This window comes from Lissotriton helveticus, chromosome 3_1 (genome assembly GCF_964261635.1).
Source record: "Lissotriton helveticus chromosome 3_1, aLisHel1.1, whole genome shotgun sequence".
NCBI lineage: Eukaryota > Metazoa > Chordata > Amphibia > Caudata > Salamandridae > Lissotriton > Lissotriton helveticus.
Window position 1 is genome coordinate 442,255,197 of NC_136061.1, and position 27,239 is coordinate 442,282,435.

The following is a 27,239-nucleotide window of genomic DNA, read 5'->3' on the forward strand; positions in this document are numbered from 1 at the left end:
CTGCACCAGAGGGGACAGAACTGGTTTGGACTGGGCTCAGGGATCCTTGCCACAAAGAAAACAAATACAAAATGGGGTTTAAGTATTGGACCTTAAACCCCAGAGAATTTGTTCACTTCAAGAAGAACCTCTTGCCAAGGAGAAGATCTGGAGACCTGTGAGGAGGAGTACTGCCCCTTTGCTGAGTGCTTTGCTGGAATGACCTGCAGTTGCTGCTTCTGCCAAGGAAGAGGACAAAGGTTGGAACTTTGCTGTAAACCTGCTTGAAGAAGAATCTCCAAGGACTTGTGTGTGCTGGCCTGCTGTTCTGAAGTCTCAGGGACACAAAGCCTTCACCACCAGCTCTCCTGAACTCCAATGCTGGGAGTTCTGACCTACCAGGAGGTGCCTGTTCACGTCCTGGGCCTCTGAAGGTTGTTCCTGGTGTTGAGAGCTGGAAAAAACTTAAAGAAAGCAAGAAAAACAAATCAAATGCTATCAGTGACACTGCTAGTGACTTCTCAACCTGCACCAAGGCCAGGGGCACTGCTTGTGAAGTACACAATTCACAGCCTCCCCTACACCGCAGCTCCCACGCCCTTCAGCGTTTGCAGTTATCCGTCTACCGAATGCCAGTACTCGCACCGACGCTGTAACCGCCAGCGCCTGCATCCCATAATTGCAGAGCTGATAAATTATGGTGACTCTACAAACTCACATTGCCTCACTGGAACCAATGCCTCACCACCACCGCCACCGTCACCCTTGTCCTGGACTCAACACTTTACCTCCTCGTGGACACAATGCACGCCTCCCCTGTTGAAATCAGGGAAATGGCCTTGACCTCAGCACCGACGTCTCACCTTCATGATGCCGTGCATCATCAATAGACTTCATTTTCCAAGGTACTGTTGTATGGGTGTCTGTGTGACTCAGTGCCTGATGCCGCGCATCTCATGGTTGCTGTCGTACTTTGGCTTTATGCCTGTCACAACACTGCTGACACCTATGCTCCAAATGATAGCTGGGTATCAAACAACAAACTCAGATTTCTGGCTACCGCAGTTGGAGGAGGCAGCAGAGGAACACTGTCGGGCCAGGCCCCAAACCAGCCGGGGAGGGGATCCTGCCCGACCAATAAGCTTCTGTCCTATCAGAGTTGCACTGCAATCTATTGGTCTTCAGCCAATGTAGCAGTGGCACCAGACAATTGATCAAAGGCTGCCCTTGCCCTCTCAGACTCCCCATTATACAAGAGCAGAAGTTGGGTTTCATCAGCATAAGAGATGATCTTAATATAGGATTCCACCAAATATGCCAAGGGAGACATATAGATGTTAAAGAGTGCGGGACTAAAGGGGCGATTACGATGGCGGGCGGATCGACACCGCCGGCGGGGGAGATCCACCCACCATCCAGACAGCAAAGACCTCCCGCCATATCATGATGGCTGGGGGGTCCACAGCGGATGGAAAGACCGTCCGCCGGTCGAAAACAAGGTTAATATAGTGGCGGTGTCTGCAAGATAACGCCATCCATATTACAATGCAGGCGGTCACTCGCATTTCCATGGCGGCATTGCTTCCATGGAAAGGCTCGCAGTCCTTGCTATTGGGGGCTACCTATGGTGCCCCCCTACATTGGCATGGACAAAGTGGCAGGCACCGCGTGGTGGCTGTTACCTTGTGCATGCCAATGCTGGGAATAGGTGATGCCACCGCCAAGGTGGCGGTGGCATCCTGATTGCAGGTGCGGGACCGCACCGCCTGCCGCAATGTTAAAAGTGCAGGATGCGCCCGCCAGTGTAGCGGGCAAATCGCAATGTCACCCACAGGACCCCCGCACATATGACGGGTGGTCCCTTTTACCGTCAGGATGGCAGACGGACAAAGACCGCCCACCATCCTAATGATGCCCTTAGTTGGGAGCATAGTGACTGACTAGGTTCACCTCAGTGTGGACCAAGCCATAAGCAAAACAGTCTTCACCCTGCTCCAAATCCGGCTCAGGTCGGATCAGGCCTGGCAGTTTGGTCTAGAGTATTCCTATTGGAGCAGGGTCAAGACTGATTTGCATATGACTGGGTTCAAACTGAGGTAGCATAGTGGGCAAAGGAATGATTGGTTGAAATGCTATTCTGAGCAATTGACTGTGATTAGATAAATTGCAAGCATTCTTCCCGCCACATGCTGGGTGTTCTATGTACTGCCCCAAGGGGTAGGGGTATTCCCAGATGTGGGTCCCTTGCTCGCTGGAACCGAGTTATGGTGAGCAGTCAAAATATCGATTTTTTTATATCTACCTACACAAATATGGGTTTTTTAATATTGTGGGGACAGAATATCGATGTCAAGGATATCGTTGACCAAAATATCGACCTTTAGGTAAGTAATATAGTTTTTTTATATCGAAGTAAGTAATATCGAAGTTAGTAATATCGAAGTAAGTAATATCCTTAGCAAAAATATCGTTGTTAATAATATCGATATTTATATTAGTGTTATGTATTTTAGTATGTATTTTATATGTATGTTTAACTTTTTTGTAATGTATATTTATTATTTTTAAATATATGTATTAAATGTTTACAATTAGTAATTTGTTTAAGTAAATTTTGCGTTTTAGTATCAGAGCGGGTTGTGGGTTTATATTGGAAAAGGATGGAAAGTAATTTAATTATAAATAATTAATTAATATGCTTTTCTTAATTATTATTGATTATTAATGTATTCATAGGTAATTAGTAATTAATTGGTATTAATTGATTAATATAGAATTATATTCATTATGATTAATGTATTTTTTTATTTTATTTATTCTTATTGTTAAATAATTTATTGTTAGTTTATTATTAATTGGTAATACATTTTTATTAATTGATTAATTGACATTTACATTATTTGTGCTTTGTTATGTGTAGCGAGTTGTGTGTTTATGGGAGAATAGGGTGGGAAGCATTTTAATGTTATTTAAGTAAATTTTAATTTTATTTTATTGGTATTTTGTATAAAAAATTTTAGGTAATTAATTATTTATTTTACTAAAAATATTTAGTTAATAAGTATGGTAATTTAACCCCTACTCTACCCTACATTTTCCACACTGTTACATTCACTGGAGTTGGAATAGTAATTTTCACCCCTACGCTATCCAATACTTTCCCTACTGTTGCACTCCTTGGAGTGGGAAGAGTCATTTTAAACCCTACGCTATCCAACACTTTCCCTACTGTTGCACTCCCAGAAGTGGAAATAGTCATTTTCACCCCTATGCTATCCAACACTTTTCCTACTGTTGCACTCACTGGAGTGGGAATAGTCATTTTTACCACTACGCTATCCAACACTTTCCCTACTGTTGCACTCACTGGGGTGGGAATAGAAATTTTTACCCCTACGCTATCCAACATTTTCCCTACTGTTGCACTGTTTGGAGTTGGAATAGTAATTTTATTACCTCCGCTATCTAATAATCTTGGTATTATTTATGTTAATGTAGTATATAATTAATATTAAAAAGATTAACACTATTTAAATTATTTTAATTTGTTATGTATATTTTTTTTATATTATTCTTTTATTTGTATAGATGTATGTATAATTTATATGATATTTTTTAACAATTATAAGGTAATTCAAATAATTATTTAATTATTAGTAAGCATATATAAATTATATATTATATGTATATGTTTCATTTATTTATACAATATATATATTACTTATAACTTTTAAACATTCTAAAACATTTTTTACTGTGTTTATTTTAATTATATGTATTATTTACTTTATTTCACATGCATTTTTAAGTTAAATAAAAAACGATATTTTTAACAACAATATTTTTGTACTTACCATAATGTAGATAGGATGTCGATATTCTTGACTTAGATATTCTGGCTGCAATATTTTTGTAGGTCAATATTCTGACCTTCGATATTTTGTTAGTGATTCCCAAGCTACACCTGAATTACGAACCCCAATCAAAGCAAAATCCATCTTGGGTTGCTTGTGTTCTGGTATCGGGAGTACTTGAACTGGAAGATAGGGCTGCACTGTTCCTGTTGGAGCTCGGTGAATACTTATTTGCATATGTCTCGGTCAAAATTGAGGTGGCACTGTGGGCAAAAGAATGATGGGTATGAACGCTACTGGAATGATTGCCAATGGTTCGGACAAATTGCAAGCATTGCTCCCATCACTTTTTGTATTTAGTATAAGCTGTCATGCCTACTCAATTGCATACATTTATATAGGGTATCACATAACCATTTTGAGTGAGTGACCCAATCTTTAATGCAGTAAAAATGCTCTTGTGAAGTTGGTATTGTGTTGTGTTATGATTTTTACATAGCTCCCCTGGACCAAAAGGGCATTAGGTGCTTCACAAGGAAGGGTATTTCATAAGGAATAATTAGATACATTTGTGGGTACTAGTATTTAAACATGACTAAAACAGTGATCAAGGAACAGGGCAAAGTTTACATTTGTAAGTTTTCTGTAACCTATTTCTTGAGGCAACCTGAGCCACCAAAGATGGAAATGGTTGAAGCTGACGATTCTCACTGTTAAAGGGAGTCGATGGGGGGTCAAGAAGTAAGGGTGTGATGTGGTCAAATTAGCTAGCAGTGCTGGCAAGCTAAGCCACTGAATGCAGTACTGCATTTTAGGTCTCACCTACGCAACGCACATGCGTTGCATTGGAAAAAGACCTTTTGAAATCGATTTAGTTTTGCAGTCAAAAACGTGCACGCATTGCATTGCTTTGAATGGCAACGCGTGCATGTTTGGCTAATCCCTTGCGGAAGCGGGCTTTCAAACCATCTGTATGTAATTAACAGATGGTTCCTGCTCGCTCCCCCAAGGGAAACAGGCGCAGGCCCCCTCCTCTCTCCCCTCCCTCTGCTGCTCGTCAAACTTTTATTTTTTTTACTTTGAGCGTGAGGTGCGCGCGTTTGTTTTTTATTTAATCGGAAAAGGCTGTTATTCATGGCAGAGCCGCGCTTTGGGGTGCAGATACAGACGGCTGCCTGTGGAGATGCGTCGGTGCAGCAGGCAGTTCGCTGCGCCCCAGACATCAATACACAAGACCGCCAGGAGCTATATTACCTCATTAAGGGAATTTTACACAGGTCGCATTGCAGATAAGGAATGACATCATCTATGTCGTTGGCAAAAAAAAGTTAAGGAACTGAAATATCACTCTCCATCTCCAGCAATCATGTGACAGCAGGAGGAGGAGGTGGGGCCTTGCTGCATCATCCCTCCCCTCCGTGCATCAGAGCTAATGGAGCTTGCGTGTACCGTGTAAGCTGCTCACACCAGGGCCAGGCGCATCACCGAGACAGCCACAGGCAGCAGACTTACTGCTACTGTCGGGGCAGGCTGGGTCTGGGAAAATAGGGCTGAGAAGGAGGGCGGGGGCAAGCCGACATGCTATGAGCACTTTTCAAAGGAGGAAGTGGGCGAAGAACATACGCTTTGGGGCAGAATGCTAATTAGAGAGAATATTGGATTCATTGGTCTATTCCTAGCAACCAGACACGTGCCTGAGATTGTGACCCAGGGCAAATAGTCCTCACCTAGGTGTGCGCTTCGACCCTCATCAGGCCGAAGGTGGGTGCTGAGCACAGGCAGCATGTTGGCACTGAAGTAACACAACCAGAGGCCCTGAGCAGCTACTAGGGATCGTGAGCTGAGCCACTTTGGTATTGTTTTGGTACATGCGTCACTCTCCTCAATCACTGGTTCACCCACAATTCAGTGCAAATGGCAAATCAAATAATGATAGTGAGCATTTATACAACTCACTACACAACCTTTCCAGCTTTTGCTATTATTTTTTGCCCAACTCTGTGTAACTAATTTTATCGACATTCATAAGGATAAAATGCTGAGTCGCCGATTGCATTCGAAACTGGTGCATTACGATTCCTACAGCAGGTGGGCAATGCCCTGAGCTACAAGGTGCATTTTTCTTCCCTTCTGGTAAGATTTCCTTTGCATTTTTCCTACTGAAGTAGTAGATGGATGCAGTTCAGCTTGTAGAGTTTGCATTCCAAGCAGCCAAGTATACGAAGGCTTGTGTCAGATAACTCCACATCACCCTGAACCAAACTCCAATCAAGGATCTTTCTTTAACAAGACAGCACCAGACCTGAAAGCAACTCTGTGCTAAACACCAAGGCCAGAAGCAGTTGTGTCGAAGTGATGTGGAGCCATATGCTACCCCTAACAGCAACACGGCCTCCAAGGTCAAGTGCCTTCACCTAAATGCACAATCACTGCTTCTTGTCATTTTCTTTTTCAGTTCGATTGCATATTTTATTGACTTAAGACTGAGGACTTGTTTGCCCAATACATGGTTTGTGTGAGTGGAAAGTGTTTTTTTCAATTTACTACAACCACATGTGGGAGCTCAGGTGCTATTTTTTTAAATGATTTTTAAAGCAGCTTTAGACGTGTCAAACATGGAAAGCCCAATATTGCTGGAAAAAGAGAATGAAGTGAGTTGTACCTGAGTCTAATCCTGCTTAGGCCCGCAGTGCACTAGGGATGGTGGAAGCCGGATCTCAACCACAACGGGTGGGAGACACTGTGAAGATGCAACATATGGCAACCCTGTGCAACTTACTCATCAGGCTGTGTAGTATTTACTGTGAGGTTAAAGGACTTTCTCTTCTCATAAAAGGTAAGCATTGAGCCGGACGTTACGTCATTGCATCTATTGGTCGGCTTTGCATTCTCGGTCTTGCCCCACACATTAGTCTCTGTGAAGCCTCTGACTGCTCTCCCTCGCCTGAGTCCATGGTGGAAAGGGCTGTACTCGGTCCAGTCTGCAGAGCCATAGTAGGACAGATCCCAGGACACCAGTGAGAAATTACCTCATCCACCAGGGTTGGGTCCCTGTAAACTCTGTCTGCCCTGTGGCCTCCTGAAGGGGTCTGAGAGCATCTTTTCAATGTAGCCGCAATAACACAACACAGCTAGAAAACCTTGTGTATTTTTTGCAGTCTCTAAATTAAAATGACTTAATTTTGTATAGCTCTTAATACCAAATATTTACAATTTGTAAATGACCAATTTTACGGGTACACAATTTAACAACACTCAATTTAATAAACTCAAGTTTGTAATGTTGAAAGACTCGGTTGAGCTCGACAGGTTTTTAACTTGTGACCAAGTCAAGCTAGACCTCTGAAGCAATATCTGGGAGAATATTTAAATTAGCATTATATTCCAGCAATATATTAATATAATATTGATTCTATAAAACATCTACCATGTTCACATTTTAAACGGATCCAGGAAGTACTAAATAGTCATATAGAACTGTAATTTCTGCTAAAGATTGCATGACAGCTTTCTAAATGCTCCTCTTTCCTGATTAAGGCCATGCCAGTGGTTTGAAATAGGGCCAAAACGAATGTCATCTTTGGTATGCAAATTTAATCTGCATATGTAAGGATGAAAAATCCGTTATGTCGTAACTGTTTTGCTTCTTTAGTGAACCGATCCAACAGCCACCTGTTCTCGATAAACATTTCAGGCCCATGTTTCTTCAAAGCACTTCTTTCTGTTATCAATCAATCAATCAATCAGAGGATTTGTAAAGCGCACTACTTACCCGCGAGGGTCTCAAGGCACTGGGGGGTGGGGGCTGCTAGTGGTCGAAGAGCCAGGTCTTGAGTAGACTCCTGAAAGTCTGCTGTCCTCAGTTTGTCGTAGGAAGAGAGGGAGGGTGTTCCAAGTCTTGGCGGCGCGGTGGGAGAAGGACCTGCCCCCGGAATTGGTTCTGAGGATGCGTGGGACGGCGGCCAGTGAGAGGTCAGCGGAGCAGAGTTTCCTGTTGGGTACGTAGAATGAGAGTCGGTTGTGGAGGTAGGCTGGGCCGGTGTTGTGGAGTGCCCTGTGTGCGTGGGTCAGTAGTTTGAAACAGATTCTTCTGTTGACGGGGAGCCAGTGCAGGTTTCTCAGGTGGGGGGTGATGTGATATCGGCGCGGGACGTCGAGGATCAGGCGTGCAGAGGCGTTCTGGATTCTTTGAAGTCTGTTGACGAGCTTGGATGGGGCTCCGGCATAGAGGGTGTTTCCGTAATCGAGTCTGCCTCTGACGAGGGCGTGGGTGACGGTTTTCCGTGTGTCTGTTGGGATCCATCTGTAGATCATGCGGAGGGTGTAGAAGCAGGTGGAGGAGACTGCGTTGACTTGGCTGGTCATGCTGAGTTTCGAGTCAAGGATGAATCCTAGGTTGTGTGCGTGGTTGGTTGGTGCCGGGGGTGCCCAGTGATGCAGGCCACCAGGAGTCGTCCCAGGCTGAGGGGTTAGGCCCGAGGATTAGGATCTCCGTCTTGTCCGTGTTCAGTTTGAGTCGGCTTTCTTCCATCCAGTCGGTGATGGCCTTCATACCACGGTGGAGGTTGGATTTGGCGGTGAGGCGGCCCTTGGTGAGGGAGAAGATCAGCTGGGTGTCGTCGGCGTAGGAGATTATGTTCAGGTCGTGTTGTCTGGCGATGCGTGCGAGTGGTGCCATGTAGATGTTGAATAGCGTCGGGCTGAGGGATGATCCTTGCGGGACACCGCAGAGTGTCTTGGTGATTCCGGAGTGGAACAGGGGGAGGCGGACTCTTTGGGTTCTATCGGAGAGGAAGGAGGTAGTCCAGTCCAGGGCCTTGCCTCTGATCCCTGCGTCGTAGAGGCGTGTGCGTAGTGTGTGATGACAGACCGTGTTGAAGGCGGCGGAGAGGTCCAGGAGGATGAGGGCTGCTGTCTCGCCATTGTCAAGTAGGATTCTGATGTCGTCTGTGGCGTCGATGAGGTCGGTCTCGGTGCTGTGGTTCCTGCGGAAGCCTGACTGGGAGGGGTCAAGGATGATGTTGTCTTCTAGGTAGCGGGTGAGTTGGGTGTTGACGATCTTCTCGATGACTTTGGCTGGGAACGGAAGCAGGGAGATGGGCCGGAAGTTCTTGAGGTCGCTCAGGTCCGCCTTGGGTTTCTTCAGTAGGGCATTGATCTCGGCGTGTTTCCAGCTCTCAGGGAAGGTCGCGGTCTCGAAGGAGAGGTTGATGATGTTACATAGGTGGGGTGCGATGGAGCTGTCGGTTTTGTTGATGTGGTGGGGAAGAGGGTCGGATGGGGCACCTGAGTCGATGGTGCTCATGGTTTTGATAGTGTCCTCGGTGTTCATGTTGGTCCAAGTAGTGAGGAGGTCATGGTCAGTGGGGATCGGTGGGTCCGGTGTGGTGGGGTCAGCAGGGTTTATCCAAGGGTTGAAGCTGTCGTGGATGTAGTTGATCTTGCGGTGGAAGAAGGAAGCGAGGGCGTCGCACAGGGCTTGTGATGGTGGGATGTTGTTGGTGCAGGAGCTGGGGTTTGAGAGTTCCTTCACGATGTTGAAAAGCTCCTTGCTGTTGTGTGCGTTGTTGTCGAGGCGGTCTTTGAAGGAGGCCTTCTTGGTAGTCCTGATGAGGTGGTGATGATTGCGGATGGCATCTTTGTGGGCTGCGCGGCTGTCGGGCGTGTTCTCGTTGTGCCAGATGTTTTCCAGTTTCCGACAGGTGCGCTTAGAGGCTAGGAGTTCCGGGGTGAACCAGCTGGCTCTCTGGCTGGTGTCGCTGTTGGTGTGCTGTCTCATTGGGGCTAAGGTTTTGTTGCAGTCTTCCATCCAGAGTCTGAGGGTGCGGACCCCCTCCTCGGGGTTGGTGGGGTTGGTCAGTGGGTTGAGTGCGAGGTGTGTTTGTAGTAGTTCCTTGGTGACTTTGCCCCAGCGACGTTGAGGGATCTGTAGGGTGAGGTGATGTGTGACGGGTTTCTGGAAGGTGAAGTGGATGCAGTGATGGTCGGTCCAGGTGAGTTCGGAAGCGTGGTTGAAGGCAACGTGGGGGCTGGAAGAGAAGATGGCATCATCGAGTGTGTGGCCAGCAATGTGGGTCGGTGTCGTGACGATCTGTTTCAGTCCGAGGGTGGCGAGGTTATTAATCAGGGTGGAGGAGTTGCTGTCGTTGTTGTTTTCCAGGTGGTAGTTCAGGTCGCCAAGGAGGATGTAGTCGGTGGAGGTCAGTGCGTGCGTGCTGATGAAGTCGGCAATGGAGTTGCAGAATTGGGGAAGGGGTCCTGGTGGTCTGTAGACGAGGGTGCCTTTTAGGGTGGTCTTGGGGTCCGTATGGATCTGGAAGTGCATGTGTTCGGCGGTGTTGAGGGTGTCGACGGTGTTTGTAGAGACCTTGATGGTGTTCTTGTGGATGATGGCGATTACTCCTCCGACTCCATTTCTACGGTCTCTGCGGGTGATCTTGTATCCGTCGGGGATGGCCACTGCGATGTCCTGGGAGGAAGCTTCGTTCATCCAGGTTTCGGTCAGGAAGGAGATGTCTGGTGATGTGGTGTCGAGTAGTTCCCAGAGCTCGACGGCGTGTTTGCGTGCGGAGCGGGTGATGAGCAGGATACATAGAAGCTGGTTGGGTTTTGTCGTAGCGGGTGTCTCAGCGTCTTTGATGCAGGAGAAAATGCAGTTCCTGCAGGTGAAAGGGCCGTGGGTGCGCTTAGAGGCGGCCATGTGGCAGCTGAGGGGCCGTCCGTGGTTGAGTGCGATGAGTGTGTTGGCATCGTACCGGATGCAGGCTTCATGGATGGTACACGGTCCAGGGGTTATGACGCTGGGCGCGGTCCAGCCGCGGACGGGCGCAGACGGGCTTGCCTTAGGCGCACGTTCGCTGCGCGGCCTGCAGCGGCCGCCATTTATGGGGAGGTGGGGAGGGAGGCTCAGCTGGGAGGCGGGAGGTGGAAGGACGAGCAGCGAATGAGCACCGGAGAGGGCAGGGCCACAGGGGAGGCAGCGGCGGGAACTGGTGAAGCACGGGCGCTAGGGAGGGGGAAGCGGGGGTAAAGATTAGGTGGTAATCCATGGGGTCGCACACTGCTCCACCCACCAGCGGGTTCGCCCCTAAGCATTATGGTCAATGCGGTTCCATTCAGCGTGTGTGCGTCTTGTGAAGTCCCGAGTGTGTTCACCGTTGTGCTGGCCCTCCCTGGACACGTGTTTCTGGGTCGTTACCCTTCATCAGCAGGGAATAGGCGTACGTATGGGGTTGCTGTGTAGGCTGCCAAAAGTGTTCTCAGGTCTGGTACCTCTCCACGGCGTGCAGGTGCGTGATCCCGAGCTCGTCAGCTCAACCGGCTCAAGGGAGCCTTAATAAACAGTAATCCATGGGGTCGCACACTGCTCCACCCACCAGCGGGTTTGCCCCTAAGCATTATGGTCAATGCGGTTCGATTCAGCGTGTGTGCTTCTTGTAAAGTCCAGAGTGTGTTCACCGTTGTGCTGGCCATCCTTGGACACGTGTTTCTGGGTCGTTACCCTTCATCAGCAGGGAATAGGCATACGTATGGGGTTGCTGTATAGGCTGCGGGGGCAAAGATCACCTGGGATAACGGGCACAGTCACACAACCGGGCAGGGGTACCGAAGAAAAGGGGCAGAGTCATACAGAATCAGGCAGGGAGGCAAACAAACCAGGCAGAGCGGCAAAACAGCGGCGGAGCAGACCTCAGGAGCAGAGCGGCACACAGGCGGCAATACAGCGGTGGAGCTGCAGCGGGGGGGAGCGACCTACCTAGACAAGGTCAAGGGTCGCTCGACTTACCATGCAGCGGCCGCCATTTATAGGGAGGTGGGGAGGGAGGCTCAGCTGGGAAGTGGGAGGTGGAGGGACGGGCTGCGAATAAGCACCGGGGGGGGCGGGGCCGCAGGGGAGGCAGCGGCGGGAACTGGTGAAGCATGGGGCATGAGGGGGGGAGCGAGGGCAAAGATCACCGGGGATAACGGGCACAGTCACACAACCGGGCAGGGGTACAGAAGGAAACAGGGGCACAGTCACACAACCGGGCAGGGGTACAGAAGGAAAATGGGCAGAGTCATACAGAACCGGGCAGGGGGCAAACAAACCAGGCAGAGCGGCAAAACAGTGGCAGAGCAGACCTCCGGAGCAGAGAGGCACACAGGCGGCAAAACAGCGGTGGAGCTGCAGCGGGGGGGTGGCGACCTACCTAGACAAGGTCAAGGGTCGCTCACTTAGTAATTTTTACCACCACTGTAACTTGCGCTTAATACGTTTTAGGTTTATGTTTTGCCAAAGCTTTTTGTTGTACAGTATTTTACACTAAATATATTTTAATGGATTACCTATAATTTTGGGTTAATGAATAAAAAATCCTTTTAGAGACACTCTACTTGAATGATTCACGGCTGCACTATATGATTGGAACTTCCAAACTTATCAAGGTGTTGTTGAAAATCTTTATGCATTGATTAATTGTACGGACATTCTTTGATTCAGGGCATATCACTTTATCTCCCTGTGCCTAAAAAACAGAAAACAAAATGTGTCCTTGTGGAGTGTAATTGGTGCTCATGTGAAGCGTTCCAATCCCTTCAGATCGAATTCACGCTTTATAAAACTGCAAGAAAAACCCCACACATTACCTACCTGTACATGTTTATTGATTTCTAGCATGGCATGGTGTCCTAGAAGCTGGTCCATGCGTAAACTGCATTCTTTTAGACCAAGCACTGGCATAGCCAATCGGTCTCGCCTTTGGTACATTATAAGGGGCAGATTTACAAGCCCCGTGCGCCCCTTTTGCGTCACTTTTCCCATGTTAAAAGTGATGCAAAAGTGGCGCAAGGGGTTTGTAAATCTGCCCGTAAGTGTTTAGCCATGCAACAGTTGATGTTGCACCAAGGATATTGTGCTGTATGATTAAATACTTGTAAGGTCCCCAAAGGCGAGACCTATTGGCTATGCCAATGCTTTTTAGTGTGGCAATTGATGTTCGGTGGTCTCCTGTCAGGATGGCATTTCTAAAGTCTAATCTGGCTATGAACAAGACATTGACAACTGTTTTCAGTAGTTCCGGAGGAGCAAGCTGGTGGAGTTTCACTGAACATAAATATATGGACTGGTGCAGCTTTAGCAATCTTATTATTGTGTGAGGTTCAGTTTGAGGGCTGGATCAATCTTGAATCAGAGGAGTTTTATGGTGGGAACAAGAGAAGGAGTCTAGCCCTCGGGATTCAGAGTGTCTAGAATAGATTGGTCTAATTTGTCCTAGAGCGAGGAGGAATTCAGTTGTAATGTAATGTTATGTTATACTATTTTATGCTATGCTAAATTATGTTATGATAAGTTATGGTATGGAGATATGAATTCTGCCATACGTGAGTGAACTTACAGAATACCAATAAAATAAATGCCAGCTTTTAGGGTACACGGAAGTGATTTATAAGAGTTAATTTTGTAATGCCAGCATTGGCTTATCTACGAAACACTGCACATTTGAAAAAGTCACATTTTAAAATGATTGACATATTTTTGCCTTAAACAACAATGAAAAGTAAACAAGCAATGGCCTCATGAACTCAAAGACATCCTCTAGGGCCGTGTGTCGAAAAAAGTGAAAAAGAGAACTGCACTCATCAAAAAAGTCCTCTTACTGAGTTGAGAGATGAGCTCATAATGAAGACTTGTGCCTTTTGCTGCAGAGGGGATTTTTAAAAGGAAGTGCCCCAGGTTGCACTTCTTCAAATCCATAACCTGATTCAGTGTACCATATCGGATAATTATAAGCATCCTGTTTAATTGAAGGAGTATTTGTTGCACGGCATTTCATGTGAAAGGGACGATACTGCATGTTGCAAATCCATTCATTGCAGCAACAAGGATATACCCGAGACAAAGGAAGGGCTGTGACTTAGAAATACTTACACCTGTGGAGGACAAATCTGTTTAATCTCATTTGGCGTGTGAGGACAGCCATTTCACTGCCTAAAAGGAAGTGCCACCACAAAACTTCCCAGGAGAGTTTCCCTCCTAAACATGTCATCCTATTGAGGAACCTAACTTTTGTATAAAACAGTGTTTCATCTGCAACACCTCCTTCTCCATAATTGAGCTGCAAAATAGCTCTCTTGTTTGTGTACTACAATGATGCAGTGAGGTTTTAATAGTTTCTGTTTTTGGGAAGAGGGACAGCTGAATTTGGAAGATTATACGTATAATCCTTGCAGTTTCATATAGCTAGCGGACATTTAGAGTGCTGTACGTGAGAACTAGACATTACACATATTTTTGTATAAAGCAAGAGAGTATTGCCCAGAATGATGAATTAAGGATTAGATTCGAACCAGGTCCAAAGTTAGTTTCTCTAACCGTTAGGCCACATCTCTATTGTAGGCAGTTATGTAGCAAAGCGGAAATACATTATGAAAGTTATGCATGAATTTTGCAGCTGGGAGTAAACCTTTGATTGTATTATTGGAGGGAACACACCTTGCAAAGATTTACGGATATCTGCAAACACAGACGTGATCCTCATGTAACGCCTACTCACTGTGAGCAGATTTGTTAACATGTAATGCCATACCACAATGATGTGATAGCATGATTGAGTAAATCACTTTGTGAATATATACAGGGCCAGATGTATGGCCAAGATATGCAGTGCAGGGCAGCATGTCACCTTGCTTCGCTGAGCTGCACTGCGTGACAGGGAAAGGGCAGGAACGCCCTGTATTTAAGTCAATATGGCACATCCCTGCCTTTCCCCCGAGCGGATGCCCTTTCGCTGCCTAACGCCAACACAAACACCCTTGTACCATGGCGCAAGAGTCCCTGCGTTGTAAGAAGGATTATTTTGTGCTGGAAGGGGCATCTTCCTGCACAAAACAATCCCAGGAGGATTTTTTACTCTTTCTATGTGGGCTACAGAATGCAGCACACCTTGAAAGAGGAAAAAACGAGGAGAAATAAACATATTTCTCCTCATTACACCTCACTTGGGGAGGCGTACATTTTTGGAGCATTCCCAGGTCTACCACTCGTGGTAAAACTGTGAATAAGTCAAAATCTGTGGATGTTGCTTGGGAACACCTACGCAATGCCCATGGGAACGCCTCCATGCCGCTGAGTAATGCAACGCAGTAATTTGAGCTGCGTTGTATTACTCAAGAGGTATGAAGCCACTCAGGGCCAGGCAAGGTGGCCTTGCATTTCTTCATAAATCTCATTTTTTATTTGCATTGCTTTTGCACCACATTACATGGTGCAAGAGCAGTGCAAAGAAGCCCGTAAATATGCCCCGAAGTCCCTTAGCGCATTTACGTCAGGTAAATGTATGGTATGTTTGTGTTCAGCTGGGAAGAACCGCAAGATTCACGAAGGGATTAAGAGGAGAAGTGTAAAAACGTAGTATTTTCAAATCCTAATTTTTATGTTAGAATCGGAAGCAAAATGACACTTGTAAAGGCATAAGAATGGCATCATTTTAAAACAGACCAAATATAACAGGGTCCAATGCAATGGATGTTCACCTGTGAATAGGGTGTATACAGCTCATGTTTTTTATTTGTTATTATATCTTTTATTGGTTAATTTAATCGTTTTCTTCATCCTGCTCTAAATGTATATACCTTGCTTTTTAGGTTTAATTTTGTCCAGGTTCTTTTACCCCCACAAAATCGTTAAAAATGCATACATGCTCTTGCAGCACTTTTCAGTCGGTCCTTTTCATTCATAGATAGGTTGTACTGTAATTCACATTTTGCTTTCGCCAGCCACAGCATACAGCAAGAGCAGCAGGTTATCCTATTCCAGCAATTTGCTCCCTTCTATGTGAGTAACGGCATTCTCCCTAAGCACAATGTAATCATTCAAATAGAAACAACTCCCCTTTGGTGATAGGGATTGGTGGCTACTGATTTTTATTTCAAAAGAAATAATTTTGCTCTTCTTGAATTATTATTAAGAACAATTTAGAGGTCAGGCAACTCAGAAGCTGATACTAAACCATGCTGGATGATGCAGTGCACCTTATCTTTAAATAAACACACATCTTCAAATGATCTTTAAAACTGTGCAAAAATGTATTCAGATGCCCATGAATACACACATGAGAGCAGCCATCTTTGAATAGTTTTTGCAGCACTTTAATAAAAACACAATCAAAGATAGCTGCTCATACATGCACATGCACTTTTACACACAGGTGGCAACCTAAGTGAGGTATTTTGTCCTACTTTTTAATGAAAACCATTGTAAAATGACCACCAGTTTATAACAAAATCCACTGAAAGATGGCCACGTAACAAACACCATAACAAGATGGCCGCCTATGCATCTGTATACTTATGCATGTGTCGTGATGTCACTGCCTGACCTCTGTCTGCGACAGGGCAGGCAGGAAGGGAAGGGGCGGAGTAAGGAAAGGAAGAAAGGGGAAAGAGGGCAGTTAGGAGGTATGCACGCAAAATAAAGACGTGTCCACCTTACCTCCTCGGCTCCCGTGTATCATTTGGGGTGCAAAGCGACAATGGCGGCGAGGATGGGATCTCTGCATTAAATCCCACGTCGCTCTAGCACCCTGCTGCCTGCGAGCAGCCGAACACCCCGAGCCTGCAGCCCTCGTCGGAGCGGTGAGCGAGCAGCCGAAGACGCGCTCACTCGCTGCCTGGCTGCCATCAAAGCGGCGCCAAAGTAAGAAACCCTGGTGCCCAACAATCCTGCGGCCGTGACCAGGAAAGAGCGCGAAAGACGCTGAAAGCGCTCCATAGACGCGAAAGAGCGCGAAAGACGCTGCGGCCGCGAAGGAGAGAAAAGGATACGCGTTGTGGCCACAAACGGACTGGGTGAGTCCCTGAAGCAAAGCGACTGCCCCATATACTGTAGTTCACCTAAAAACTACTAGCGAGCACGCTCCTGCAACTAAACTAGTCCTTCACAAGCAGAGCCACGTGTCACCAGCGGCGGCCATCTTAAGGTCAGGCGTCGCCTATAGACCTGCATGCACACCTTCTGTGTCGGCCATGTTGAGGTCAGGCAACTGAAAATAAGTGCAACAAGCACCCAGACGAAGGGATGTCTGTGCAACCCAGCTCGTCCAGTGACACGGGAGGGTCGTCAGCAACAGCAGCCCCACCAAATAATCCTACAGCAATGGCTCAAGGGCTCCCAGCCATAATGGGACTGTCATACCTCAGACCACCTGAGCCTCTAGAACTCACCTCCGGCAGCAGCATGGGCCCCAAATGGAAAAGCTGGTCCGAGGACTTTGAGGACTACATGACTGGGTCGCAAGTACAGGACCCCAAACAGAAGCTATTTGCCCTAAGGAACCTAGTGGGAAAAGATATAGCCCAAATCATCAAAGAGCTGCCTGACGCAGCTACAGCCTCATATGATGACGTCAAAGGAACTCTAGACCGGCAATTCTTACCCAAGTACAACCTTGACTATGAACGGTACACGTTCAATCTAGCCGCGCAGGAGAAAGAGGAACGAATGTGTGACTTCATACTGCGCATACGACGGCTAGCCCGACACTGCAGCTTTGACGACTTCAACACTGAGGATGCCCTACGGCTCCGCATAATCGCAGGATGTCAGTCTGAATCTTTACGACGGCGCCTACTGAAGAAGCGCTATTCATTAGAAGAAATTGAAGAAATGACACGCATAAACGATCAGGCGGAAGACCACGCCAAGAAGATGGAGACAAATAAATCGGACAAGACGGAACAAGCGTTCCGACTCCAAGCTCACAAGGATCCAAAACGCAAGTCTGATCACCGAAAATCGAGCAAGTCATCATACCACATGTCATCTCGGAGAAGATCCCGAGAAGCACGACATGCCAAACCCAACAAGTCCACGTCAGCCTGCTACCGGTGCGGACAAGACTATCCACACTCCGGCCAATGCCCAGCTATGGGGCAGCGCTGCCACCGCTGTGGCAGGGACAATCACTTCGAAAACGTTTGCCAGTCTAGGTCATCAAGACAAAGTTCACCGCACTCGGGACGCCGTTCGTCACAGCCTCGATCTTCGGCACGTCATCATGCACGAGCAGTAAGAGAGCGGGAAAGACGCTCGACCAGCTCCTCCCGATCCAGCTACCACTCACTCAGATCACATCGGTCACGACGATCCAGGTCAACATCCCGTGACTCAGTGACACATACACCGGTGTCCCAAGACAGTGATGAGTACATCTGTATGGTCTCGGATCCAGACCGCCTACGGAAATACCCAAAACTGGACATCCGGATAGGCGATCATCCAGCCAAGTTTGTCCTAGATTCAGGCGCCTCGCTGAACTACATCTGCGCTCTAGAATACCAAAGCATGAAACCACGGCCCGCGCTGGAACCGGCAGCGGTAAGAATATTCACATGGATGTCCCGGAAACCACTGCCATGTCTCGGTCGTTTTCACACGACCCTATCATTCAGGGACCGAGCGATTCCAGCCTACATTCACGTAGTGGAGGGGCCTGATGTAGCCGACTGCCTACTCAGTCTGCCAACAGCAGAATGACTTAAACTGGTGGAACTCCTCTACATGACCGAAGATGCCCCGGATATCGTGGCCAAGTTTCCAAACTGATTCAAAGGACTTGGAAAATTAAATCACTTCAAAGTCAAACTACACATAGATGAGCGGGTAACGCCAGTGGCACAACACCATAGAAAAGTACCGTTTCACCTGCAACAAGCAGTAGACGAAGAACTGCAAGAATTACTCAGAACGGACATCATTGAACGCACCTCTGGCCCCACTCCGTGGATATCACCTGTAGTGGTAGTCCCAAAAAAAGGTCAAAACAACAAAGTGCGCCTGCGTGTGGACATGCGTGCGGCCAACGTAGCAATCGAACGAGAACGTCACCCTGGACCACACATTAGTGACATGATTGCCCGCCTCAATGGAGCCACCATCTTCTCGAAGCTGGACCTTAATAAGGGCTACCACCAGCTTGAACTTCATGAAAAATCCCGCTACATCACCACGTTTACCACTCACCAGGGACTCTTCCGCTACCAACGCCTCAACTTCGGCATATCATCTGCCGACGAAATCTTCCAAGAGACCATCAGGCGCGTAATTCAAGGGATACCTAACTCCTTCAATTACAGCGATGATCTACTGGTGTATGGCAAGGATCAAACCGAACATGACACTGTCCTTGACAGAGTGTGCCATGCCCTCCTCAATGCAAACCTGACGCTGAACTCAGCCAAATGTGAATTTCACAAATCGAACTTAAAGTTCTATGGTCACATATTCTCTAAGGACGGCATGACTCCAGATCCTGAGAAAGTCTCCGCCCTTGCAGACACACCAACACCACAGGACGTGAGCGACCTTCGTTCATTCCTAGGCATGGCAAGCTACTTCGCCCGTTACATTCAGGACTTTGCCACACTCAGTCACCCCCTGCAAGAACTCACCCGCCAAGGGCAGCCATTTGAATGGACGGACGCATGCCATCACTCGTTCCAAAAGATCAAAAAGGCTGTCAGCTCTGCGATCAACCTGGCTTACTTTGATGCAAAAAAACGCACGGAGCTCACTGTAGATGCCAGCCCGGTGGGCCTTGGTGCCATTCTTGCACAATACACAGAGGACTCCGACCAACGCCACATCATCGCATATGCCAGCCGCAGTCTCTCCGATACTGAAACCCGGTACTCCCAACCTGAGAAAGAAAGCCTGGCAGTGGTCTGGGCATGCGAACACTCCCATCTCTTTGTTTACGGTAAACATTTCACCATCGTCACGGACCACCAAGCCCTCCTCACCATCTTCGGCAATCCCAAGGCCAAGATGCCTCCACGTATTGAGCGATGGGGTCTCCGTCTTCAGGACTACATCTACACCATTGTCCACAAGCCTGGGAAGTCGGAGAACCCAGCCGACTATATGTCCCGTCACCCCATAGTCACCACCGCTGCACCGCAATCGGTTGCGGAAGAATACTTACATTGGAGAAGCGTGGCTCAGTGGTTAGAGGCGGCAGACCCGGAAGCTGAGATCGGCCGTGGACCAGGGTTCGATTCCCCGCCTCGGCGGGTCTCGGGCTCAAAAATTCCACGGACTCGATAATTCTCGCTCCGGTGCCTACTCGACTCACTGGGTCACACTCTGCGACTCTGGGCAATAGCTTGCTTAATCTCCACTACGGCCCCTCGCGGCGGGATGCCTGGCTTTCACCTTGTGGATACCCTGCCGGGGTATCTCACAGGGGAATACCAGGACGGGTTCCCTAAGCAAGCGCCTTGATACCTTCGGGTGATACGTGCGCTATATAAGTCGCAATACAATACAATTTTGTCATTGACGCGGCGTGTCCTCCCACGGTCCCGCTCGCAGCCATTGTAGAAGCCTCCATCCAAGACCCAACCATTCGGAGTGTGACTGAACGCATTCGCACCAACTCCTGGCGCCACGTGACGGAAGACCAAAGTACCCAGTCTCGCGAACTCCTCGCCTTCAAACACGTCCACGACGAACTGTCCATCAGCACTGACGGTCTGATTTTGAGAGGGGGGAGGATTGTCATTCCCCAAAGACTGAGACAAGGAGTAATCAACCTTGCCCACGAGGGTCACCGAGGGATAAGCGCCACCAAGAAAGCGCTACGGGAACGCGTCTGGTTCCCGACATTAGACCAGATGGTAGAAGCCACCCTCAAGGACTGCATATCATGTCAATTGGTAAGCCGAGACGAACCACCAGCTCCACTACAGATGTCGGAATTACCCGAGGGAGTGTGGCAACAAGTTGCTGTAGACCTCTTTGGACCCCTGAAGTCAGGCCAGTACATATTCGTCATCATGGACGAATACTCCCGGTTTCCGTTTGCACACCTCATATCATCCACCAAGGCCACTGCAGTAATTCCAATACTAGACGAGGTATTTGCGGCATGGGGTATCCCACTACGTGTCAAGTCAGACAATGGACCCCCATTCAATGGCCATGAATTCGCAGACTTTGCCAAGCATTTAGACTTCAAACACCAAAAGATCACACCACTCTGGCCGCAAGCCAACGGCATGGTGGAAAGATTCATGGGCACATTGAAGAAAGCTGTACAACAAGCGGAACTGGCTCACAGAGACATCCAACAAGCACTGAACGAAGTGTTACGAGCCTACCGCACCACGCCTCACAATACCATAGACCAATGTCCAGCTACTCTCATGCTAGGAAGCATTCCACGCACTCGACTGCCCACTCTAAGCAGTGTGAGTCAGTCCAGACCTCCGAACATTGATCATGAAACATTAGTCAACATCGATCAAGAAAAGAAACTAAAAATGAAAGCGTACGCTGATCAGCGCAGACATGCCAAGCACACCGACATCCGAGAGGGAGACTGGGTGGTAGTCCGACGGGATCGAGGAACAAAAGCAGACAGTCGCTACCTTGCCCATCCCTTAAAAGTCAGCCGCCGGAAAGGAACCATGATCACGGCGCAAGGTGATCACAAGAGAATTACACGAAATGTGTCGCATTTCAAAAAGTACAGTCCCCAAGAACCTGACGATCGTCACCCTTGGGAATCATCTACGGACTCTGAAAGCCAAAGCAGAAGCAGCGACCGCAGTCAGTCCAGCCCAGCTAGGCATGATCACCACTCACATCACCGACGCACCTCGGAACCATCTGAGAGACCAAGACGCCAAACTCGACGGCCAGAACGCCTCATCGAAGTCATCTGAGATACAGTAAGACTTTATACAAAAGGGGGAGATGTCGTGATGTCACTGCCTGACCTCTGTCTGCGACAGGGCAGGCAGGAAGGGAAGGGGCGGAGTAAGGAAAGGAAGAAAGGGGAAAGAGGGCAGTTAGGAGGTATGCACGCAAAATAAAGACGTGTCCACCTTACCTCCTCGGCTCCTGTGTATCATTTGGGGTGCAAAGCGACAGCATGCATGCATGGCCATCATTGAATGGTTGTTGTTATACTTTCATCAAATGCAGAAAGGAAACCATATTATGCTGCATAACGTGGTTTAAGGTATGTTATCTGTATATTCTGTTTCTATTTCCTCCAGCTCTTTTGAAATTTAACACACATAACCATTGCTATGGGAAAATACAGTAGCTTCTGAATGCCACAAATTCAACAGATGGAATTCAAAATGTTTTTTCAAACAATAATAACCCTACATTACAGTGCAAGAACATTGGGGGATATTATCAAGAAAGGTGTTAAAAATGATCGCCTTTCTAGCGGCAGGAAACTGCAGATAAAGCGGCGATAATGGGCTTGATAATATGCTCTTGAGAATTCCAATAGAAGTCCATGTTCTGGTGTGAACATGCCGCTAAACCGGCGATAATTTTAACGCCGCCCTTGATAATATGCACGATTGTTTTATAAACATTGTTCTTTCAGTCGCCCACAGTATTTTGTGGAAAACGTATGTAGTGTTCCTCTTAGCAGAAAACAAGCCTATATGTACATTTTACATAGTGAAACGATGCCTCTGTTTTTTGGGCATCCCAACTATGCTTTCACTCCTGTTTTCTGGGGCTTAGTTTTGAGTTTTTATTCAGATCTTAATATTTTTTCATTTGGAAGGGATTATTTTCGAAAAGAAACAACACTGGTGAAGGGCACTGTAACCTGAACACACATTAAGCCAGTGTCAAACTAGGGGTCACAGAAAGACTTAAAAAATCAGGCCTTAAAATGCATGTAATTTCTTTTGTGGCCTTTTAAATTCAGAGCACTAATTTGAAATGCCTGCTGCTTTGTAAACAATGCAAATTAAACTTGGATTTGCAGAAAAATGTAAAGAAAACATTTTCGTAAAAAGGAAGAAATCATTATTTCCAACCTGTTTGACGTAACGTTTAATATGTGATATTTAATGTCTGCAGATGTTGGTAAAGGACATTTCTGAGTTCAACAATTTAGGATGATCTACCCATTTGGGATAATTTGCGCATCCTTAGGGATTCAATATTGGAATGAATTGGTCAAAGGTGATCAGTGAATCTTTTCACAGTGATGAGTTTCATGTAGTGTCTCAGTAAAATGTGTTTCAGTTGAATTACAAACATTATTTTATTGACATCTGAACATTTGCACAGATGGTGGATTATCTAGCTAGTGCAGCAGATGCATAAAACTATTTGTAAAATGCAGCACTTGCAGAATCATATAATTCTTGTAGTTTTGCTTATGAGATGCTCCGTCCATCACCACCCCCTTTTGTACCGCTTTGGCCGCCATAAGTGTGGCAGGGTATGCTCAGACATGAGTCCCTTGCTCACTTTGCCACTGGATTCAAGCAAGCCGGGCTGAAGACGGCTGTAATGCCAGAAACCGGTCCTCGGAAGCTTGTTTCCGGTCCAGGGAAGGCATGGCTTGGCAGTTCGGGCTGGACTGTTCCCATGAGGCACAGGGTCAGACTGATTTGCATATAGCCATGTCTGAACTGGGGTGGCAGAGTGGGCTAAAGAACAGTGATGGATCAAACCCAGATCTTTTGACTGGGTGTGAGTGTTTGATTGGTTCAGATGCTCCGTCCATCACTACCCCCTTTTGTACCGCTTTGGCCGCCATAAGTGTGGCAGGGTATGCTCAGACGTGAGTCCCTTGCTCACTTTGCAACTGGATTCAAGCAAGCCGGGCTGAAGATGGCTGTTAATACCAGAAACCGGTCCTCGGAAGCTTGTTTCCGGTCCAGGGAAGGCATGGCTTGGCAGTTCGGGCTGGACTGTTCCCATGAGGCACATGGTCAGACTGATTTGCATATAGCCATGTCTGAACTGATATGATAATGATAATAATACTTTTATTTGATTTGATTTGTAAAAAAAATCATAAAAGGGTGGAACTTACCACCATGTGGTCAACATTTGCATCTTTAAAACAATACAAAGTAAACAACAAGTCGGAATTAAAAATAGTAACGTAAAAGTACACAAACTTTGCAGAGTTGATCTAAGAGGGAAAGTAAAACTTAAAAGAGTCGTGTAAGTTGGATCACATTACACTTTTTAACTCAAAAGAATAATTGTATTATACTAGTGAGTGGAGGGAAGAATATCCATTGAGCAAAATAAAGGAGGGTCCGTGACCGGCTATTGCCAAGCCTGTTATCCTGAGTCCTCTTTGGTTGGTACCTTGTTTTCCAGCTCTTGGGCGGTGTACTCCAGAAATGTTATAGTATTACAGGATAATTGGATCCAAGACCCACTAAGGCATTTAATAACGGCCGCCCTGCAGGTTCTCACCTGAGCGTCTCTTAAAAGTGGTAGCAGGAGCGTTTTCCTTAGTTCTCGGAGTGCCGGACATATGCATATTAAGTGCAGTAGTGACTCCGCGCCATTTCCACAAAGGCGACAGTCGTGTGTTGGCCACGACCGTAGCCATTTGGAGGTGAGGTCTTTACTTGAAAAGCAACCCAGCCTTAACAGGCTAAATTTCCTTTTGTAGTAGTCCCTGAAGCAGTCTTGCAGATATGGATGGGGTTTCAGATAGATGTATGATGGCAAGACGATCAAGGCATGGCTTTTACCAGCCACTGCAGCTTTGTCCATTAGGTAGTGACGCTTGTTTAATTGCTTTGTTGGTTAACTGTTTGAAAGCGGTGTAAGTCATGGGTAAAAGCCAGGATTCTTACAATGCTAACGCATGAAGCATTTGCCTAAGGGACTTGTATATGGAATTGGGGAGCCCTGCCTGTTTTTCGACTTCCAGCCAGCTCAGATGAGCCAGGGAGTGATCTTCTGCGTCCCTCATTCGCCAGTAGTATTTGGCAAGGGCTCCTTGTCTTGCCGGAAAATGATTTGTGAGACCATAGAATTGCAAGATGTTGGGTAAGGCCGAATTCAAACCTGGATAAATAGACCTAAGGTCAGCAGTAATAGCTGCTAGCCCAAATCATGTCGCCGTTCTTAAGGGTTGGGGGAACGATGTCACCTTTCATCCCCCTACTTATGTGTTGTGCACAAATGCTAAGTTGTTATCCATGTAGGGCGTGCAGTTATATAGCACCACAAGTAATTTGATATGACTATTACACAATATATAGGTACTCGACTTATCAACCTCAGAAGGATGAAAGGCTTAGTAGTCACGGTTAGTAAATGGAGCTTAACTGTCTGAAAGATTTGACCAACTAAGATGAAATGCATGCAAGTTAAAGTCGTACTATTTGGATAACCTGGTCTTAACATGGTGCAAAGAGGAATAATGATTAATTTCTCCTCGTTTTTGCTGTTTCCATGTGTGCTACATTGTGTAGCACACATGGAAACAGCAAAACGCCATTGATTGTTTATGTGCAGAAAGGTGTCCCTTTCTGTACAAAAACAATCATTAAAAAAAATGTGTTTTGCAACTTCTATGTGTGCTCTATTAAGTAGGACACATAGAAGTTACAAAACGCCATTTAAAGATTGTTTATGTGTGGGAAGAGACACCCTCCTGCACATAAAAAAAATCTTCTCTTATAACACAGACACCCTTGAACTCTGCGTTGGCTCTAGGCAGATAAGTTTAGTGCCAGTGCAGGGGGAAATGCAGGGCTGCACCATATTGTTGTAAATATGGTGCAGCCCTGCGTTTCAGAAGTGGTGGAGCGCTGTATGATAAAATCACACCGAAGAGACCCGTAACTAATACTAGTATTTTCCCTCAAATAAAGTAACTGTTACATGCAATCTGTGAGGCCGAAAAAAGTGTTTTCCTCTTGTCAGCTTTGCTCTGGTGTGAAAGTTAACTCGAATTTTACATTTGAACTGTGGTAACAAATGCCTGAACGTATGATTAGAAGTACAGTTGCTCTAAATAACATGTTATTGGGCCACATTTATCTTCACTACCATAGCAAAATAAATACATTTTAATGTCTCTTGTAAAAAAAAAAAGACATAAAACAATTTGGCGACTTGCCAAGGTCAGAACTCGCCGTGGTTTGCCGATGCTTCTTTGATATGGTGTTCATAAAGGCACACTCACCCATCACATTGCACTTGTCGACAGAGAATCTCATGAGCCAGTATCCCGAGGAAGGAAATAAGCCACAGGCGCAGCATCACCCCTCTGGAAGTAGAATCATATGGACAGCATGAAATAAGGCTTACAAGTAATATACTGTGGAAATATTAAAGAACACTGACTCTGTTACACATGACTGAGGCTATATTTTCCTAGGTTACCTTTGCCATAATATTATACACCGTATAGCAATTTCTTCCCTTACTACGAGCACATCCATTATGACATGTTCTTGATGTACTATGGTTACTTCTTGAGTGTTTTGCATAATATTGAATTGAACGTCGGAGATATTGACCAAAGCAACAGTTATGAGTGGCAGTCAGAAGGCCATGTGCAAATGTATGCAGGCAACCTGTTTCAGTGATGAAAAGAGATGAAAATGCATGGTGGGCGCAGAAGGATATGAGAGGGAGCAGTCCAGACTGAACTGCCAAGCCATGTCTTCCCTGGACCGGAATCACGCATCCTAGGACCGGTTTCTGGCTATCAGCCTTCATCAGCCAGGTTAGCTTGACTCCAGTGGCTTAGTGAGCATGGGACCCACGTCTGGGCATACCCTTCCCATATAGGGTGAACAGCAAAACACACAAGATGTTGGACGGAATGTAGCACAATGGCAAAACATTCACCCCTACTCACAGATCTGGGTTTAATCCATCGTTATTTTGCTCACCAAGCCACCTCAGTTCCGACATGGCCATATGCAAATGAGTCTAGACCCTGTGCCTCATGGGAACAGTCCAGACCGAGCTGCCAAGCCATGTCTTCCCTGGACCAGAATCAAGCATCCTCGGACCGGTTTCTGGCTATCAGCCTTCATCAGCCAGGATAGCTTGACTCCAGTGGCTTAGTGAGCACAGGACCCACGTCTGGGCATACCCTTCCCACATAGGGTGAACAGCAAAACACACAAGATGATGGACGGAATGTAGCACAATGACAAAACATTCACCTCCAGTCACAGATCTGGGTTTAATCCATCGTTATTTTGCTCACCAAGCCACCCCAGTTCAGACATGGCCATATGCAAAACAATGTTGGATTTAGGCCCAGATCTCTGTACTGGGGTGAATGTATGACATTGTTCTGCATTCTGTCCATCAATTGTTGTTTTTGCATTTGTCACCCCGAGTGGGACGGGTATGCTCAGATGCGAGTCCCGTGCTCTCCACCCCACTGGAGTCAAGCTATCCTGGCTGATGGCGGCTGATAGCCGGAAACCGGTCCTAGGATGCTTGATTCTGGTCCAGGGAAGACATGGCTTGGTAGTTCAGGCTGGACTGTTCTCATGAGGCATAGGGTCAAGGCTGATTTGCATCTGGCCATGTCTGAACTGGGGTGGTGTGGAGTGCAAAAAAACGATGGATGGATTTAGGCCCACATCTCTATACTGGGGTGAATG

The 27,239-nt window shown here is 46.7% G+C and overlaps 1 protein-coding gene across 1 annotated transcript in view; it reads right to left on the reverse strand.

The window, feature by feature from the left end:
• The window catches only part of CPO (carboxypeptidase O), a 476,286-nt gene that overhangs the window by 407,336 nt on the left and 41,711 nt on the right, over positions 1–27,239 (reverse strand). Inside the window, exon 2 of the mRNA XM_078683635.1 lies at positions 25,796–25,879. Within this exon, the coding sequence (XP_078539761.1) occupies positions 25,796–25,879 (84 nt within the window). The remainder of the gene's footprint in view (positions 1–25,795; positions 25,880–27,239) is intronic.